Genomic DNA, 18,723 nt, shown 5'->3' with positions numbered 1-18,723 from the left:
TGGTTTTACAGTTCAGATAAACAAATTATCAAATCCTTCTTAATTACACCTTTTAATTATTATTTAATTTACAGCTACAAGTGATAAACGTAATTCGCGATTGACCTGGAGAGGTGTAACGAAATACTCATCGAGTGCGGATCGCGACGCGTTTTTATTCATCTTAATTAGTACATGGTCATAGTACCATGTTTACAACATAATTTAAAGTCTTTTCGAATAACGATATTGAGTGCCGAGTGCGCGACGCGAGTATAAATCCGAAACTATCGAAATCCATCGCGAGAGACTTTCCAAACCCATGAGGGACGAGAGGGAGGGGATCCAGACCACTTCAAGCAACCTACCAGCGTTTTGGACACAAGATTGGAAAATATCGACGCATCCTCCTGAGAAACTCTGACGTAGGATCCCAGTTTCTAGGAGCCGGATGAAGGTAAGTCGTGGTGATGACTTGGACCGGAGGGTAGTCACGAGTGCCCCTGACTGGCGGATGCGCAAAGCATTTTGCTGCGTATGTGACAGCCGAAGGGGAGACACACTCGGGGCTATGTCCTTGGTACAGGAATAGTCCACCCAGCATTGCTAGAATCGCCGGATGTCTTTGCGGGGTGAGTACACCTGACACCAAACTGGCTGTCTTGTATCTTTATGCGCAAACAAATGCACGTGCATACAATCATCATAACTAAACTCGCCGTCTATCCTGAATGATACGTTTTGTTTTGGCGATTTGCAATTAGAGTTTTCCAGGCGCGATAAAAAAAAGAAAGAAAGAAAACATAATTTTGATCTGCGTTTAAATTTTTTTAAAAGTCGGGATACTCTACTAATTCTGTTCAATTCATTCGCGGTTTTCGCGTTTGCAATTCGGGTTTTTCAGGCGCGATACACACCGAAGGAGGAATACTAAAAAACATGGATAACGTAATGTCCATCAACGTTTAATTTTTTGAGATTCGGCATACTCAGTTAAATCGTTTCGATTTACTCGCGGTTTTCGCGTTTGCAAGTCGGTTATTTCAGGCGCGCATCACTGCTAAGCACGGTAGAAGTTGAGTCATCATAATTCGCGACCGTTAAACTTCGCGTCCGTTTGAACTGTGTAAATGTGAAGACTGATGAATGGAAACCTATTTTTTATTATTGTATGAATGAATTCATTGATTTGTTGTATTTATTATATTTGTGTATGTGTGTTAAATTTTGGACGATGTGCTTGCACATGGTACCAAAAGCCCGTTGCCCACTGGCGGTGCACGGGTCACAAGGCTAATACAACTTGGTTATACCGCGGCGAAAACCGTTTCGCCACCCCAATCACAGATCGTCAAACGCGGTCGCGAGCATTATATTATTAAGAACGATAACAAACATTTTTACAACGGTCTGTGATTTTAGTTAAGTATGTTGTTAGGCAGGGAAAAAGGCAGGTCAACAAAAATTTCGCGATAGAATTAAGAATCCTATCCACCCACCCTTTAGTGTGTGAATGATAATTATGTTATATATTTACATTATTTGATATATTTGTGTAAACTTAATCAATTTTCCGCTTTCAGAAGTCACCGCGAATATTAGTACCGCGATTTTAGTCCTTGTGCAGGCAGGGTCGTATTAGGTCCTTAAAAATCACATTTCCTAATTTTCCTCACGTATTAATCAAATATATAAACATAAAACAACTGTTGTTGTCTTGATTTATTTTTCTGTGTGAATGAGACTCTACTAAACCAATTCCAAATTTATTATTTCAATAATCTTATGCACTAATAATTTTTTCTAGGTTAAAATCTGTATATATCTAAAATAAAAACAATATATTTTAGAAAAATATCTTTTCTTCAACCTATTCTTAATTAAATTATTTTTTATAGTCTGTTTTAGATAACTCGTGACATCAAAATGAGTAATATATTTTCCTCATGGTATATATAACCTCAAAAATGACGCATAACCTAACATAACCTAACCTAAAAAGTTTAAAATTTCTGTTTAGCTCTACTCGGCACAACGCCAAGCATCAACGACCAACGACATCAACCTCATCTTTTCTTTTTGCCGTGCACTTCCACGTCCGCGTATTTCCAATACTCCCGCCGGAGTGGGACAAGCGGCGAGCACGTAAAGGCGGTGGCGGCACCGCTATCATCCTGGCGGCGTGCCCGCGCATCAAGCACACACGCCACCTCCAAGGAAATACGCCCATTTCTCTATCTAGGTAATACTACAACGTCCCCAATACCAAATATTAAACATTTATTTCCATAATAACATCAAAAACATAAAAAAATACATTGATCATCATTAAGCGCAATTATCCAGACATAGAAATAGATATAGACATAATAAAATAACCTAAAACATTTAGGTTATTTTCTGGATATATTTAGAAGACAAACGGACGAGATCAAGAGTAAGCTGCGTCATTAATCATTGTGATGTAGCAAACTAAGTTAAAAGGATCACATGATAACGAATTACGTTGATACGGAGATAAATTATTCATTTATTAAATATTTAAATGAAATAGTCGGTGTATTGAGTTAATATATAGTCAAATATTTGAAAATAATTAAAGTTTTATTAATTATGTCTCAGGGGAAGCAAAAAAATAATTTTTTAGAGGTTTTTAGGGTTGAAATCAAAGAAAATTATTTTTTTAAACTAAAAAGTTTTGAAATGAAATATTTAAACATAATATATTTCAAAATTTATAAATAATTAATAATTATGTAGCAGGGGAAGTAAAAAAATAGATTTTTAATGTTTTTAGGGGTAAAAATCAAAAAATTAAATTTTTTTAACTAAAAACTTTGGTAATGTTATTAATTTAGTATTACGTAGTTGTGTCTAGGGGTAGGTTGTAGGTTTGCGTGTGCGGCGCGACAATAGCAATGCGGCGGGGGCGCCGCTCCCGCAAATATATACACACACAGGGGTTGGTCCGCGTGAAGGGTGAAGTTGTGATCATGCGCCTTGCATCACAACCCATGCGCCGCCTAGCGTCGAGCCGCACAAGCCGACGATGACCTGAAATATCGCGTTCTCAGTTACGGTCGATTTTACCTTCTATAAAACCTTTAAAGTTGTTATTATGTGCTAAACTTAGATCCGGTGCACACAGCGCATATCTTTGCATTTAAAAACATCTCGTGCCAAAGCTGGTTGGTGTCTCACGCGCACGGGGTTAATTTTTGTGCCGCCGCCTGCGAGAAGTACTAGAAGAAGGAAGGGTGGCGCGTGTGCAGCGCCCCGAGCCGCGCCGTCGACTCGACGTTCGTCCGCATTTGATTTCGCCGTTCGATTGCGTTCGTGTTTGTTGATTTCGGTGTGCTGCGCAAGAGATTCGCTAGTTACCCAAGTCGCGAACGGATAACCTACTCAACCACCCACAGAGCAAACCAGAGATTAGTTGGTTTTTCGTGGTGCCGGTGAGCGAATCGCGAAAAACACAACAAAACACGAAACGTGTGCAAATTGCGGCACAGTGTTGTTTTGATTTGAAGAGTTTTGAGCTAAACCAAAGCGAATTGGAATCAACACCATGGGTGCCAAGGGTAGTGTCGAAGCGTCCAAAATGAACGCACAAAATTGGAATAATTTGGAGGTGAGCAAATCTCTACAACCCTTAAAAACCATCAAAACAAATATTTTTAAGAATTAAATTTTAATTTTTTGGAAAAAATTTTCCTCGGCATAAATTTTGGTTTTTCGGCATTTTCTCCGTCGAGAATCGTAGGATGGTGATGTTTAGACGGTTACGTCACTTGCCGGGATGCACGCGATCGATGAGCTGCCCCTCCCTAAACATCTACACTGGTACCGCCGACGGTGGATGCTGTGCACCCGGCATCGCGCATACACACGCACAGGATATACTCGCGTACAAGTGTAAGGGCAGAGCAGTGCCCGCCGCCGCCGATGACTTTGATATACCGTTGCGCCGCCGCTCACACACCCGCACTGGAGGCGCACCATCCCCAATATTATGGTTTCGGGGGGCTCTCTCACATTTTGCGCACACTTACCGTATGCCTTTTATTGCGAATTCTAGCTAATTATGCATCGCAAACATAATTAAGAAGAATTTATTGTTTGGTATAATCGCAATTAGAGTTTTTTGAGGGAATTTTGAGAGAAATTGAGGAAATAAGTGATTGGGTTAGAAATTTGGTGATAATCTGGAAACTATTAGTGATAGGGACGCCATTTTTGTGGTTTTGGGTAGATTAGGTTTAGGGGGATGAATTGGGATGTTTATTTTGTTAGATTATGTTTGGAATAATTTTTTATTTGCAATTGAAGTCAGAAATACAAAATGAAATTTTGTGTGTTTTGGATTAAAAATTGGTCATGTTTAAGTCATGATAACTCTTTTGTTTATAAAGATAGAAAATTGTTTTAAAACTTATTAGAAAGATAATTTATCCAAGATTTTACCTAATTTTATTTCAAGTTTTTATCATTTTTAGTTTTTGAGTTATCAATAATTTTATAAAATAATTCATAATTTTCCAATTATTTTCATTTTTTTCCAAAAACTCAAATAACTCGATAAATATTCAATAAACAAATTCCAATTAAATTTTATCTGATAGACAATAAACCAAAGAATCTACCAAAGTTTTAATTTTGTTTCTAACATGATTAATACGCCCTCAGGAACATTTTAAAGTTTATGCAATTTCGAAAATTTAAAATAACCTCCAAAAACTAGGCATATAGGTCACAACACACCCAAAATAATTAATTATTTGTTGTGTGTGAGTTTACACTTTCGGGGTGTGAACGCGCGAATCTAGGATTTCGAAGCATTTCGTTTTGTTTCAATTAATTAGAGCCCCAGCTACAACCAAACCAACAACACCAGCAACTATTAACTAGACTAGCGCGCGAATAGTTTTCGACGGCGGCTGGCTTCGCCAAACTCGATTACGCCCTCTGATGAAACTGATAAACTTCGATTCTTCTTTCCGTGTACTTCCATTAACTTTCCGCAACTTTCCTGCGCATATACACGGTTTAAGTTGCAGACAAAGTCCAAGTCCAAGTGGAAGTTCTGTTTCTTTGCGCCGGCATTGATCGAGTCGAGTGGTCTTTCCATTTGGTTAAATGCCGCACGCTGCGTGGGCAGGGGCAGCGGCAAACACGCAAGGGTTGGAAAAATATATAAAGACGTGGATATGACGCAGGTTTTAAGACCTGCCGTGCGCCTAATCGACTCACCATCGTTACGTTACAGCACCATAAACACCTTATCATTACAAATGGCATTAAGCACGCGATTTGCCATCAAATTTTATTTCTTTAGGGAAAAAATAAGGAAGTGCATGTTTTTTTATATTTTTTTAGAAGAAAAAAAAACCGGTTAACCGGTATTTTGGAAAACCGGTTATTTTAAAAATCGTTTTGTTGATATTTAAAAATTTAGAATTTTGGTATTAAAATTGGTATTTATAAAAAAACCGGTATTTTTAGGTATTTTAACCGGTTAACCGGTTTTTTAAATTTAGGTTATTTACTATAAAACAACATTTTTTAAAACTATTAAGAAAAAAAATCAGGAAATTAAAAAATTTGCGTATTTAACCGGTTAACCGGTTTTAGAAATATTTTAAAACTCTGTTTATAGAGCAAAAATTTAAAGATTTGAAAGAATTTCTATGTTAACCGATATTTTAAAATATTTATTTGATGCAATCTTGGTACAAACTGGTGTGCAATATGAAATCCCACGTCGTGAAGTGAACTTTTTGCGCGAACATCTTCTTCCCTCGACGTAGTTAAAGTAACATCCATTTGCGAGTGGCGCTCGGTCGCACATAGCATAAATATTTATGACGGCATTAGATTTTTACTACTCGAGAAGTAGACTGCGGTGCTTACGGACTTACTGAAAATCTTCCCGGCCATTTCGCATGCAAGTAAATTTGGCGCGTATCCGCTGACATAATTCATCTGATTGCAGCAGCACAAACAGCGCGGGCTCCATCAGCGGTCACAATCGTTGAACCGTGGCGTGCGTGGCCAATGGGGCACCAGAGGTGCCGACGGCGGCGATATGTGGTGACAAAGGGGGCAGTGCCAGTGCCCTGCAGCCATGGGCAACAAGCTCAGCTGCTCCTGTACCCCTCTCATTCGTAAGGCTTACCGGTATGAGGACTCGCCATGGCAGACCTCACGCCGTCGCGATGGACATCTTCTAAGGTGAATATTCTACATCTTTAACCATAATCTTTCTCTCTACTCTACTGCACCCACATATATGGAGCATGACGAAATCAATACCATCCAACTAATGCTTATAAATGCTCCTGTTAAATATCAGTCAAGCGGGGTTAGCGAAAAGAAAGTAAAAGCTATGCAAATCGATTCTGGGCAAATCCAATTACACCCCTTATATACTATATATCCTAGCACCAGCGCGGTACGCTTTAGTGGGCGTCGTTTTTTAATCCAAACCATCAAAGTGCCAAACATTGCAGACTGTGGGCGGAGGTCTTCCACGTGTCGGCGAGCGGCGCTGGCACCGTCAAGTGGCAGCAGGTCAGCGAGGACCTTGTTCCGGTGAACATTACGTGCATTCAGGACTCGCCCGAGTGCGTCTTTCATATTACGGCCTACAATTCGCAAGTGGATAAAATTTTGGACGTTCGACTTGTTCAACCAGGTAAAAATCATCAAAATCAAAATTTCACTTTTTTCACGGTTTTTGGACTTTAGTCACGGCCGTGGCTAAAGTACTTTAGTCACGGGTTTTAGTCACGAGGTGGAGTTTAAGTACAAAAACGTGGAAATAAAGTGAAAGTAGAAAAATGTTTTAAACGTGGTTAAAGTGAGGTTTTTATCGCACTTGATATTTAATATACCTATTAATTTATGACTTGTAGGCACGAGGATTGGTCAAGCATCCGAATGTTTTGTGTATTGGAAGGATCCGATGACCAACGACACGTGGGGCTTGAATTTCACATCGCCGATCGACGCGAAACAATTTCGAGAATGCTGCGTAAGTCTCGAGCATTCACACACATTTTTTTCTCTTTTAAAATCTTTGATACTCTGCCTGCGTATTTTTCATCTCTCATTGCACTTGTACTGGTATGGTAATAATTGTTATTACAGTTTTTACAGAACATCGGCACGAAACATAATTTATCTCTTCTTCTCTCTTTAATATTTATCTTAAGTATTTATTATACGATTGAAACACTCTGAATGTGCTCGAAACTAACGAACCACTGCTCAAAAGTTTACTTATTAATAGTAGTGTGATATGTTGCAGTCACCCTCGTTCAAGTTCTCGAGGAAAGCGTCGTCGTCGTACTCGCTGAAGCTGGACCCGCCGAGCAAGCAGAAGTTCAAAACGAAGCGGAAACCACTCAGCACACCGGCGTCACCGAACCGCGCACGCGAACCGCAATGCACGTGCATGACACCCGAACAATATGCGAGGTTACGTGCGCAAGATCCCAGACATCGAGGTAGAAATTTAATTTTTTCAAAAAATTAAAAATTAAAAATTAAAAAAAAAATTTTTAGGATCTTCAACGTTGCCACGCGCACAGACACGCTCCACAGACACCGAAGGCAGAACTGATAAGGTCACCGCCGCCACATCATCGACTAGCTTATATGATAACGTGAATGCGACGGCGGCGGCGGCAGCGGCCGGTGCTGGAGGAGCACAATGTAAATATAATCTCTAGTTTCACTGGGTTATATCTAGCATAATGTGTTTATATTTAGCGTTACAAGGTGGTGCGCAGGCGCGACAGACTCGAGATCGCGGCACACAGCAACAGTCGCAGGAGACGATGACTTCTGGCATGACGGCGGGGCAGAAGAGCGGCACAACTTCCGTCGGCACGCAGAATACAGCCAGCGCGGAGGTAAACACTATTATTTTCTTATTTTCTAAGTTGAATACGTAATCCATGGTTTATAAAATGTATTTATTAAAATAATTTTGTGATTTTCTTGGATTTTACAATTTTGTATGCGAGTTTTACTTGTTTCGGACGATGCCCACAGGGCGAAACGAGTAAAACTCGCATACAAAATTGTAAAATCCAAGAAAATCACAAAATTATTGTAATAAATACATTTTACACTATTATTTTATCTCCCTGTGTATATACACTCAATTAAAATCGAATCACGCTGCTGTAAAATGTAATTAGAAAAGTTTGATAAATTTCCATCTCTTACAGAGTCAAAATGAGGGGCAACCATCCCAAACGCAGCAAACATCCGAAACGTCAAAATCGGAAGGAACGCAAGCCGGTGGCACTCTTCAGAATAGTACGAAGTCGTCGTCGACGTCAACACGGCCACCACTGCGCGATAACCTGCATCACACGCTGACGAATACCAAGTCAGTGGACTATTCTGAAATTGACATGGTGCGTGAGGCAGAGATGCGCGCGGCGCATCATAATGTATTGAACAACAACATTGGTAGGCGTAGTAAGTCAAAGAGTACCGAGGATATGAACCGCGAGAATAGTATGAGTCTGGATAGTAATACGCTGAAGCGGATGTTGAAACCCATGCCGAGTGTGGAGAGTCCGGTGACGTCGCCGGAAATGGGACGCAGGCGTTATAATTACTACAACAATCACAATCACAATCGTTACAACGGGCGGGGACATATGGATGGCGGTGATGTTGGGCATCATCCACGGTCGGCGATGGCGCACAATTCACGATTCTCCGGATCTAGGTAAGAAAATAATTAATTATTTAATTAATAATAAAAATTTAGGCGTGTTGAACGTGCCCATAATAACGTACTCGTAGTATGATTAGTTTTAGTTTTAGTTTTTTTTTTCTCGGCGAGATGGCGACACTTTTTTTTTGTTTTTGTTTGGTTTTTTGTTTTCTGCACTTGCACACCTATACTATGATTATCTCCTGATACACTGCTTTGTCCATCACCCATATAGACTGAATCAATCCAGAGACAGAGAGCGGAACGGATATTACAGTGATAGAAACGAACTGATTAGGGAAAAGGAGCGCGAGCTTGGTTATCTCAGTGACCATAACAATAGGTCAGTAATTCAGTTTGGCACTGGACAGACACACAACTGATTTCTCTGAATAATTGTAGTAATTTGTGTATGATATGGGTAGTACTTGGATTTTATGAATATTTCTATGTGTATGTGTGCATGTAATATGAATTAAGAGCGGGTTACGATGCAAAACTTACGAAAAAATTGTTTTTTGGTTGGAATTTCTAAAATATTTGAAATTTTGGAAAAATTCGAAGAACATTAGATTGGGAATAAAATTATCTTTAAGATGGTGTATTTTCCAATGTTGTGGGTTTAATATTTTCGGAGATATTTCAATTTTTGTGAAAGAAAAAAATATTTTTTTTCATAAACTTTTGAATTAAGCTACAAAAAGAGAGGAAAAACTAATTTGGATGAAATATATCAACATTTCTAGCTTAAAACTATAATTATATTTTAATTTGGAATTAAATATTGATTTATTTCATTAATTTTTTTACAAAAACTAAAAATTTTACCCAAAAAATCAATTTTTTGAAAAAAAATTAGTTTCGCATTGAAAAACGCTCTTAATATAAAAACCCTAAGAAATAATAACTAACATTTCTTGTGTTTTCTATTATTTCTTTAAGATCTTCGCATGAAATCGGCCGTGGTTATCCTGGTCGTGGTTTATACCTGGAATTGGAACGCGGTTCATGCGGTGATTTATCCCCGCCATCAGATAATGTCCTGTTTGATAATCAGTGTTATGCAACCACGCCTAGCTCCAGTAATGGCAACTCGGATCCAGAGTCTTCGCATCATTATGGCCGTCATCGTCATATGCACCCATCGGTAAACATAACCTAAACTTAAAAAAAAAATTAAAACTAATTTTTCTTCTTTTTCTTTTAAAAAAATATTTAGAATCCAAATCCGACACCGACACCTGGTTCACCCACCAGTAGATTATTACTGGAGTACGAGATGCATTTGAGGAACACTTTGGCGAAGGGAATGGACGCGGAAAGTTACAGTTTGCATACGTTTGAAGCACTTTTGTCACAAAGCATGGAAAATCTAGGTAAAATTTTTCTCTTTCAAAATAAAAAAAAAATAGAATAAATTTTTCTTCTTTAAAATAGAATTTGCAGAAAGTCTGCCAGGCTCAATTCAACGCAGTCCTTATCCTTCAAGAAAAAGTGATTATTTTGTTTCGAAATTCTCCAAGTGGGGTTTAATTGCGTTGTGATTTTAGGACCTGCATCAAGCGCTTCCATGAACAAGTCCTCCACATTACCTCATAGACTGAATCAATCCAGAGACAGAGAACGCGACGGATACTATAGTGATAGAAACGAACTGATTAGGGAACGCGAGCGGGAAAAGGAACGCGAGCGCGGCTATCTAAGTGATCATAATACTAGGTAAGTTTTATTTTTTGTTTTCCTGTGTTTTTTGGTTTGTTTTATTTGTGTGGTGACGTTTTGATGTTGTAAAGTTTTAGCTCTCGATGTGCATCGTGCATTGGCGAATCGAGTCGCGCCCAATGGTTCCGGCATTCGGACGGGTGGCGGTCGGGCAGTTCGACGTTCAGTTCCGGTCAGGGCGGGCTGCCACCCGGACACAAGCGGTCGCCATGGGACTCGCTGCCGTCTTTACGCCAGGATAGTAGTCTGCATGACAGTGGATACAAGAGCAATCGGGCTGACTCGTTCGAACAGAGGTATGCAACTCATATAGCTAACCGGAAATCGGAATAGAAAAAAAACGTATTATTGCTTTGGGAACTTTCATATCCGGTCTTGGTTTGCTATCATTTCATATTATTTTTTGTGTTTGTTGGATATTTTCATGTTTTTTGACCAAAATTGAATTGATTTTCATGAAAATATCAAGGAAAATTAGAAAAAGCGGTATTTTTATGAATAACCGGTATTTTTTTATTCAAAATTTGAAATGTTGATAAGACAATTCCATTTTTAATATTTTAGAGCCGAAATTTTTATAAATTTAATTTTTAAAACCGGTATTTTGATGAAAAACCGGTATTTTCTTAATTCAAAACCGGTATTTCAATATTTGAAATTTAAACAACAGATAAAAATTATATTTTCCAAAAATTATATTCTTGCAAAATTCAAAATTTTGATAAAAACCGGTATTTTTTCAAAATAACCGGTATTTTTTTGTTTAATTTTTGAAAAAAAAAAATTAAAATTCAATTTTCAATAACTAAAAATAGAAAATTTAATAAATCCAACTATAATTTATATAAAAACCGTTATTTTCCTATTTAATTTCATATATTTTTCGATATTTCATCCAATTTTTCTATTTTTTGCAAAAAAAACTGGCGGAATTTTTCTGTTTGCTTATTGGTTTTCCTCTCTCCTTCTTCCAGAGGAATGTTCGATAGACAGGACAGCTTGCGGTCGGATTACATGAGCGACAGAGAATCCTCCCGTTATGGTATCGTTCAACAGGCTTCCATCGACAGCGCGGACTCGCGTCTCTGCTATCTAACGTCATCGGAGGTAAGTCTTTTATGACATTTTATATTTCTCAACATTTCCAACAAATTTCTCTCAACGCCAACACAATATTTAAATATTTCACATATTAAACTCAATTTTTCTTCAATTTATTTAATATTTCTTAAGAGAAACAAAAAATAATATTAATTGATTCTTGATGCCGGAAGCAGAAACATTTCTCAACAATTAATTAAAGCTATAATTGATTAAAGCGTGTGTGATATGTCAGGTCATGTGTCATATAAGCCATTTTCGTACTCGTAATAAAAGTTTGCGGCCAGAGAGAGAGAAAAAAAAAAGGAAAACGAAGCAGTAGACAAAGGCGATAATAAGCAACAAAACGAATAGCCTGGATGCGTTTGCGTGCGCACGAGGGAAAATTTATAAAGCGTGAAAGTTGCTCAATTGTTTGGGGATGCTCGGCACGCACGCGTTCAATGATGGCCGCCCTGGACACGCACGCAACCCAACACACACGCTACCACACAACAATCGGAATTGGAAATTAAATTATCCAATTCATTTGTCGCACGCTGTGTTTCATCATAGCAAACTTCAATGTGTCTTAATTGACACTCGATTTGTTTTTATTTTTATTTTTTCAGTTTTTTTGAGGAAAAAATATAAAAAGTAATTTTATTTATATTATGAATGTTTAAGAGTTAAGTGGTGCTTTAGTTAATTGCCAGCCCACAGAGGAAAAACATGAATAGTACAAACAAATTAAAAAGTTTTATCAGGCGACGTGCAACACTTAACAATTTAATTAGAGGGCGTATTTAAGCCGCTTGACGTGCGAAAGTACTGGAAACATGTTAAACCAGTTTTAAACGTCAGGTTGTGATGCAGACAACGCGAATAATTCAATTTCTACGCGCAGGAAAAATTCTTTTCACTCTTTAAATATGAATACGGAACGTCAAAAAGGTGAAAAATTACTTTTTGTGGGATTCATTTATCAAGTTTACATTCACATTTCTATTTTTTTAAATATAAATTATTTTCTATTCAGTTTAAAGCATATACAGTGTGTATTTTAACAAAATTTTATTATTTATTGTTGGTAGTGTAAATTATCACTCAATTTGCACTGTCAGACGTTTCGGTATTAGTTTGCGTATTGATGCGAGTCATCAATAGCTGAAACACTAACGATTTGTGAACGGATGTATCTCGTGACGCGCACGCTACTTAAAATGCATTAGCGGATCAATTAAAGTTAATTGCTGACGATTACGTCGTTTCTGAGCGATATTTGAGCCGAAATTTCGCGCAATGTGAAACGCGCCGCGTCGTGTACTCTCGTATACACTACCTACAAGCGCCGCGTATATTGACGTGTTGCGAGCGGGCGATAGTGGCTCGTTATCGGTGAGTTGTGTGACTCCAATTAATCCGGAGCGGGGAGCCCATCAAGCTAAGTTTTTCATTATCTGCACGCCGTGATCTATCCTTTTATCCTGGTAGGTTTTATGTTTGGATCGATTTTCAAGCACAAATGCTGAGGAAAATAGAAGTTGGTTTTAATACCGGTATTTTAATATATATTTAGAATTTGTAAAAATATGAGAATTTTAGTTTTTATAGTGGAAAATTTGAAATTTTAAAAACCGGTTTTTATTTGTTTAGAAAACCGGTATTTTTATGAATAACCGGTATTTTAAAATTTGAAAGGAATACATTTATAAGAAAATTCCAATGTTTAAAAATTATATTTTAGTTTAATTTAAAATTTTGATAAAAACCGGTTTTTTTAGTAATAAAACCGGTATTTTAATGAATAACCGGTATTTTAAAATTTAAAAGTAAAAATATGTTTGAAAATATTATTTTCAAAAAATTATTTAATTTTAAAATTTGAGATTTTGATGAAAACCGGTTTTTTATTATAAAAACCGGTATTTATATAAATAACCGGTATTCCAATACTTAAAACTTAAAAAAATATATCAAAATTTATGAGAAAAAGATAAAATTTTAATTAATGCAATACTAAATTATTGAAAAACCGGTATTTTCATAATTTACCGATATTTTTTTAATACAAATATAATTTATGAAAATATTATTTTTCCAAATAAAGAATTAATGGATTCAAATAATTCCGAACAAAACAAACTCATTAATCAACCATTTGCATATTATTTATAACTCGCAGGCAAAATGTAATAATTTATTATTTATTCGCCCGCGCGCATTTTCAATTCCAATACACACAGATTACAATACAATTTAAGTTATAATCCGCGCAAATAGCCTTCACAAAAAAACCATTCCAAGCTATAAAGCTAAATCTCGGCGATTAATGCGTTAAAAAACATTTTAGTAATTTTTTATCAAACTCACAAAACCCAGAAAAAAAATCTATATTTCATGTCGTTAGCGATCGTATAGCATATTGACGCGTGTTTTGTGCGGTGCGTTAAATGATTGATAGACACGTGAGGCTCATAATAACGCCGGCGATTTATTGAGGTTCGCTTTCAGTGCATAAAAGGCACGAATTATCACAACGCAATATAAAAAAATATGAAATAAACTAAAAAATATCGCTTTTTTAAAGAAAAGAATTTTTTTGATTCAAAATTAATCAATTTTTTGTTTTTGTTGATGGTGAATGTGAAAAATTACTTTGTGCACCTGGAAAAAATAGTTTCCGCTTGATTTTGTCGTTTGTGGCGCAGATAAAAAGTTTCGCAAGTTACGGTTTATGTCTGTAACGAGTAATTTCGACTTGGGCGCGAACGCAAACAAAAAGTATGCAAGCGCATATAAAAGTATAAAACACAAGTAAACGAAATTGCGATGGCGTGACCATAAAATCGTCGTTGGAGCACGATGCAAACAAACTTGTACCGTATCCGTGGGCTATCAAAAACTTTGCGCGCGGCGGCGTGAATTTATTTATACTGCTTCGCCACCGCATTGCTGATGCTTATTACCGAAGGGAGAGGAGGGCAGGAGGTGACATGGGGTTGATGTAATTTTGTTTGCTTATTTGTCAAAATACTTGGAGAAAGTTAAGAAATTCAAAGATACAAAATAATTTTATGTTTTTTTTATTAATTTGTTATGAAAAAATGCAAATTTTTATGTTTTTTCAACATTTTTGGGAAAATTTAGTTTTTTCAACATTTTTTGGGAAAATTTTATGTTTTTTCATCATTTTTTGGGAAAATTTTATGTTTTTTCAACATTATTTGGGAAAATTTTAGGTTTTTTCAACATTTTTTGGGAAAATTTTATGTTTTCTACAGTTTTTCGACAAAATTTTACAGTTTTACAATTCATTTAGCTAAAATTGACATTTTTTACAATCTTTTGGTGAAAATCAACATTTTTGGATAATTTTTTTTTACAAAAATTCACATTTTCCAAAATTTTTCGTAAAAATTACAATTTTTTCAAATTTTTTGCAAAAAATTCAAATTTTTTTTGGAAAACTTACAATTTTGAAACCAAGACGTAGTACACTAAATTATTTTATGCTGGGCTTTTAAACATTGCGTGCAACCCATAGAAAAGTGTGAAATAAATAAAATTGCGTTAAAAAGGGTTTTGAAGCGCTGGGCAAATCGGAGCTTATCGAAATTACACTCCTGCAGCAAATCGAATTTCCGCAATCGACATTTATCTTCCACCACCTCTACCACCACCCATTGCGCTTATCTCTCTTATGTTTTTGCATCGGCGCGCAAGAGATCTACGGGCGCAACCTCGAAATTGATTCGATTTGCAGCTTTGTACCAGACTTGCACACACAATGCGCGTCTGGACGTGGACGACAGAAAAATCTAAAAATCTTAGGCGCCGGGTTTTCCCACCCAGCAGGGTGGGGGCGGTGTGAGACGCACGGGCCGCAGCGCCGCCACACGGGTTAACTGTATGTGTGTCTACCCCGGCCTGGCCTTGCTCCGTTTTCCGGGACGGCGCGCGCGCGCGCGTGCGCCCAAACGCACAACGCCGGAATGTCATCCGCTGCAATAGTGCGCGATCAACCTTTTGCAGCAATATGTGCTCGCCTCCATGAAAGAACCTCGACCACGCACCGCAATCGCCCAAGAAATTATCATAACTAACCAGCAAAAACGTCTCATTGTGTGCATTACTACCTACCTTAATCTGCTGTTGGTTCGTCGATCACTTCCGGGTTAACTCACACACGCTCACAAAGTGCACAGTCCACAAATAACACGCATGTGATAGCAATTTGCCGAAGAGAATATGTTTCAACAAATCGGTTGCGCACGACGACGTATTGCATGCACCCGTGGACTTGTTGAGCGATTTGATATAGGCAACACAATATTCATCCGCACATCATCCGAATTGTAAGAGTCATCATGGATTATAAAACAGTGTCGAGTGTGTAATAGCTGTAAAAGCTGTAAATGCTACATGTTTTCTTTATTGCGAAATGGTGCGCAAGCGTATTAAGAATATTTTTATGAAATTGGTATGTACGTTTACACAGCTCATAGAGATTGTCTTTTTTAGCTCATTTCTTTTTCATAATAATCTTTCAACTCTTCCAAACCTTCAAAAACCTATTTTTGCTTGCATATAGTGTTTATTTATTGAATGTGCGGTGGTGGGTTATAACCTCAAACTCCCAAAATGACCTAATTAGATGACCTAGTTAGTTATGCAACTCAAATTGCACATTAGTAACAAAAAAACAATTTTTAACGTTTTACAGGTTAAAATAAACAGAATAAACTATTGAGGGTTTTATGATGCGCTGTCAAAAAGGGTTTCCATGCAGGTTTTAGTCTTTTGCGAGTGTGTGTGTGCGTGAGAAATGCAAAATGAGAATGTTTGGAATGTGCTGGCGCTGTGCGGGGAATTGCATCGATCGGTGTTTCGGCTGGCGCGCGTTTAGTTGATATTTTCGCCGGCGGCGGCGTTTTGCCACCGTCGCCGCTGCGACGCTCCGCCACCGACGACAGTCTGACGTCACGCCGCGTTCGGTTCGCATGCAGAAAGACGGACGGACGGACGGGGTGCACCTTTCGCGGACACACAAGATGCTCGTCGTCGACATCGGCGGCAGTTGTGTAAATGCGTTGTTACACAACTCGGTGTGCGGTTGCTGTTGATTATATTTGTTTACTTCACGCTAAAAATAATACTATTTATCTACGTAGGAATTAAAAACACACAACATAAAAAAAATGAAATCAAATTTAAACTTCGTCAACGTGCTGTGATACTTTGCAAACTGTTCAAATTATTTATTGCCTTAAGTGAAATTTTAATAAAATACGGCTTAAAACTTAAAATATTGATGAAAAAATTCGCGAATCTAGTGCCTTTTTGTAAATTTAAACAAAACGCGATGTCGTTGTTTGAATATTATTATGATTATTATTACTAAACTATAAATACACTTCGTAATGGTGGAGTCGAACGCAAGCTGCGCGCAAAAGTGCAACCGGCATAGCGTGTGTAACGGTGTGGGTGGTACACCGGAGAAGACGTTGAGCGCACGTAGACGCCGCCATAAAACGGTCCACTTTGGCGATAATCTCCTCCTGCAAGTGTGCACCAACGCTAGTCTAACGTCGAAAGTGTCCTACGCGAAGATGGAACCCAATGTACAGCAGCTGTTCAGCTTCATCGAGCAGGTGCTGAGCGCGTGGGTCGCCGAAGAAGGGCTCACCTCGCAGGGGGAGGTCAGCGAGTGTGATGAGAAGGCGCTGCAGAAGAAGCGACAGCGCAAGCATTGTGAACGCGCAAGGCGGTTGGACATTCGGCGGTTGGTGCTGGAGGTGTCCAAGTTGGAGGGTACGCGGTTCTTGGGCAATGTGCGGTATAGACACTTTCATTTTAAGGGCAACCCCGACGGGGACGGATGCAATGAATTATTTCTCCGCAAGGTATTTATCTTTACTGTGTGGAGATGCGATGCGGTTGTGCGGATGGTTTTTCTTGGTTTTGCAATCATGCGGTGTGTGTTTGTGTGATGGAAAGCAGTTGAGGATAGTATTAGTGTCCCGGCGGGTTGTTTCAATCTTTCCGATGGCGTGAAGGCTTGTTGCGAATGCGGAATTTGTGGAAATTGGAAAGTTTCACACAAGAAAATACGATTTATACGAACTTTGCTCAAAACTGTCTATACTTAACTAGTAGACGTAATAAATCTTACTTAAAATAGAAATAAATCAATAATATTTGAAATTTGTGTGTTTGTGGCTCAATAACACAAGAACCAATGAAGATATTTTAATCAAACTTTCAAATATTATAGATTATACTACAGAATAAGATATAGACTACTTTTTATTTGAAATAAATTAATTTTAAGGGTGAAAAATAAGGGTTGAAAGTTTATATTCAAATAAATTCAACCGAAATCGTTTTAAAATGCACTATAATGATAATAAAATATAAATGAATTAATTTAGGAATATAAATATAAATAATAAAAGGGTTTAGGTCGTGTGTTGACTGAATTAATACGCGATATGCATAAGTATGCTTTGTTTGACATGTGCGGATATAGAAAAAACAGCGGAGTAACAATGACGTTTGCGGCAATTTTCCGCTGACTAAGAGAATATTAATAATTCAAGAGTTCCCTTTGCGTTGTCGCATTATCGCCGCCGCGTTATGATTCGCTTCGCATCTTCGCCGGCGTTTGCGGCGGCTGGAGATGTGTTCCCTGTGCGCAAACATCATCGCAATGTATGTCAATATTTTAATCATTGATTTCTCGAGTTGTTTTCCCCACATGCAAATTTCATACATACATATTTCTATTTTTTTCTCTTCGCTTCAAAAGTCACACGTGAACGTGAATGATGATATTTTTATTTTCAAAATAAATAAATAAATAAATAAAATAAATATTTTTATTTTAAAAACAAATACATAATAAAGATAACAATAAATTATTATTTAATGAATTCGTATAATTGAAGTAATTTGATAGTTTTTTGTTTGTTTTGTTTGTTTCTACGTTTTGTATGATAAAGTTGAGATGAAAGTTTGTAGTTTGCCAATAGTGCTCAATAGGGCATGCGAGTTTTCCAATAAAGACAAATAATGAAGCATCATAATGTAGGCTTTTGTAGTTTTCGAACAAAGAAGACACATACATACACAGAACGTCTCTGAAGGGCCGAATTTGGCCACTTTTTGATACAAACGCGCCATTTTCTCATTTGATAGGAACT

General features: G+C 37.5%; 1 protein-coding gene across 23 annotated transcripts in view; it reads left to right on the top strand.

The window, feature by feature from the left end:
* Positions 1-3,002: 3,002 nt before the first annotated feature.
* Positions 3,003-18,723, top strand: part of sif (still life) — a 54,193-nt gene continuing 38,472 nt past the window's right edge. For 3 of the 23 annotated variants that reach the window (XM_065307350.1, XM_065307340.1, XM_065307335.1), the window contains exons 1-15: positions 3,004-3,610; positions 5,972-6,210; positions 6,474-6,673; positions 6,894-7,012; positions 7,274-7,487; positions 7,546-7,695; positions 7,753-7,895; positions 8,217-8,728; positions 8,952-9,059; positions 9,659-9,863; positions 9,936-10,092; positions 10,154-10,210; positions 10,267-10,435; positions 10,510-10,734; positions 11,413-11,545. In XM_065307350.1, coding sequence (XP_065163422.1) covers positions 6,104-6,210; positions 6,474-6,673; positions 6,894-7,012; positions 7,274-7,487; positions 7,546-7,695; positions 7,753-7,895; positions 8,217-8,728; positions 8,952-9,059; positions 9,659-9,863; positions 9,936-10,092; positions 10,154-10,210; positions 10,267-10,435; positions 10,510-10,734; positions 11,413-11,545 — 2,499 coding nt within the window. In that variant the 5' untranslated portion in view covers positions 3,004-3,610; positions 5,972-6,103. Of the gene's footprint in view, positions 3,611-5,971; positions 6,211-6,473; positions 6,674-6,893; positions 7,013-7,273; positions 7,488-7,545; positions 7,696-7,752; positions 7,896-8,216; positions 8,729-8,951; positions 9,060-9,658; positions 9,864-9,935; positions 10,093-10,153; positions 10,211-10,266; positions 10,436-10,509; positions 10,735-11,412; positions 11,546-15,511; positions 16,002-16,521; positions 17,425-18,723 lie in introns of those variants that run through there. The other 20 variants (XM_065307339.1, XM_065307351.1, XM_065307354.1 and 17 more) reach the window with 16 other exon arrangements.

Source organism: Atheta coriaria, unplaced genomic scaffold (genome assembly GCF_025399875.1).
Source record: "Atheta coriaria isolate IRGN ID8LTWV9N9 unplaced genomic scaffold, Caltech_Dcor_3.1 hic_scaffold_7_pilon, whole genome shotgun sequence".
Classification (NCBI taxonomy): domain Eukaryota; kingdom Metazoa; phylum Arthropoda; class Insecta; order Coleoptera; family Staphylinidae; genus Dalotia; species Dalotia coriaria.
Note: the sequence above shows the minus strand (reverse complement) of the source record. Positions and strands in the feature narration are given on the sequence as shown.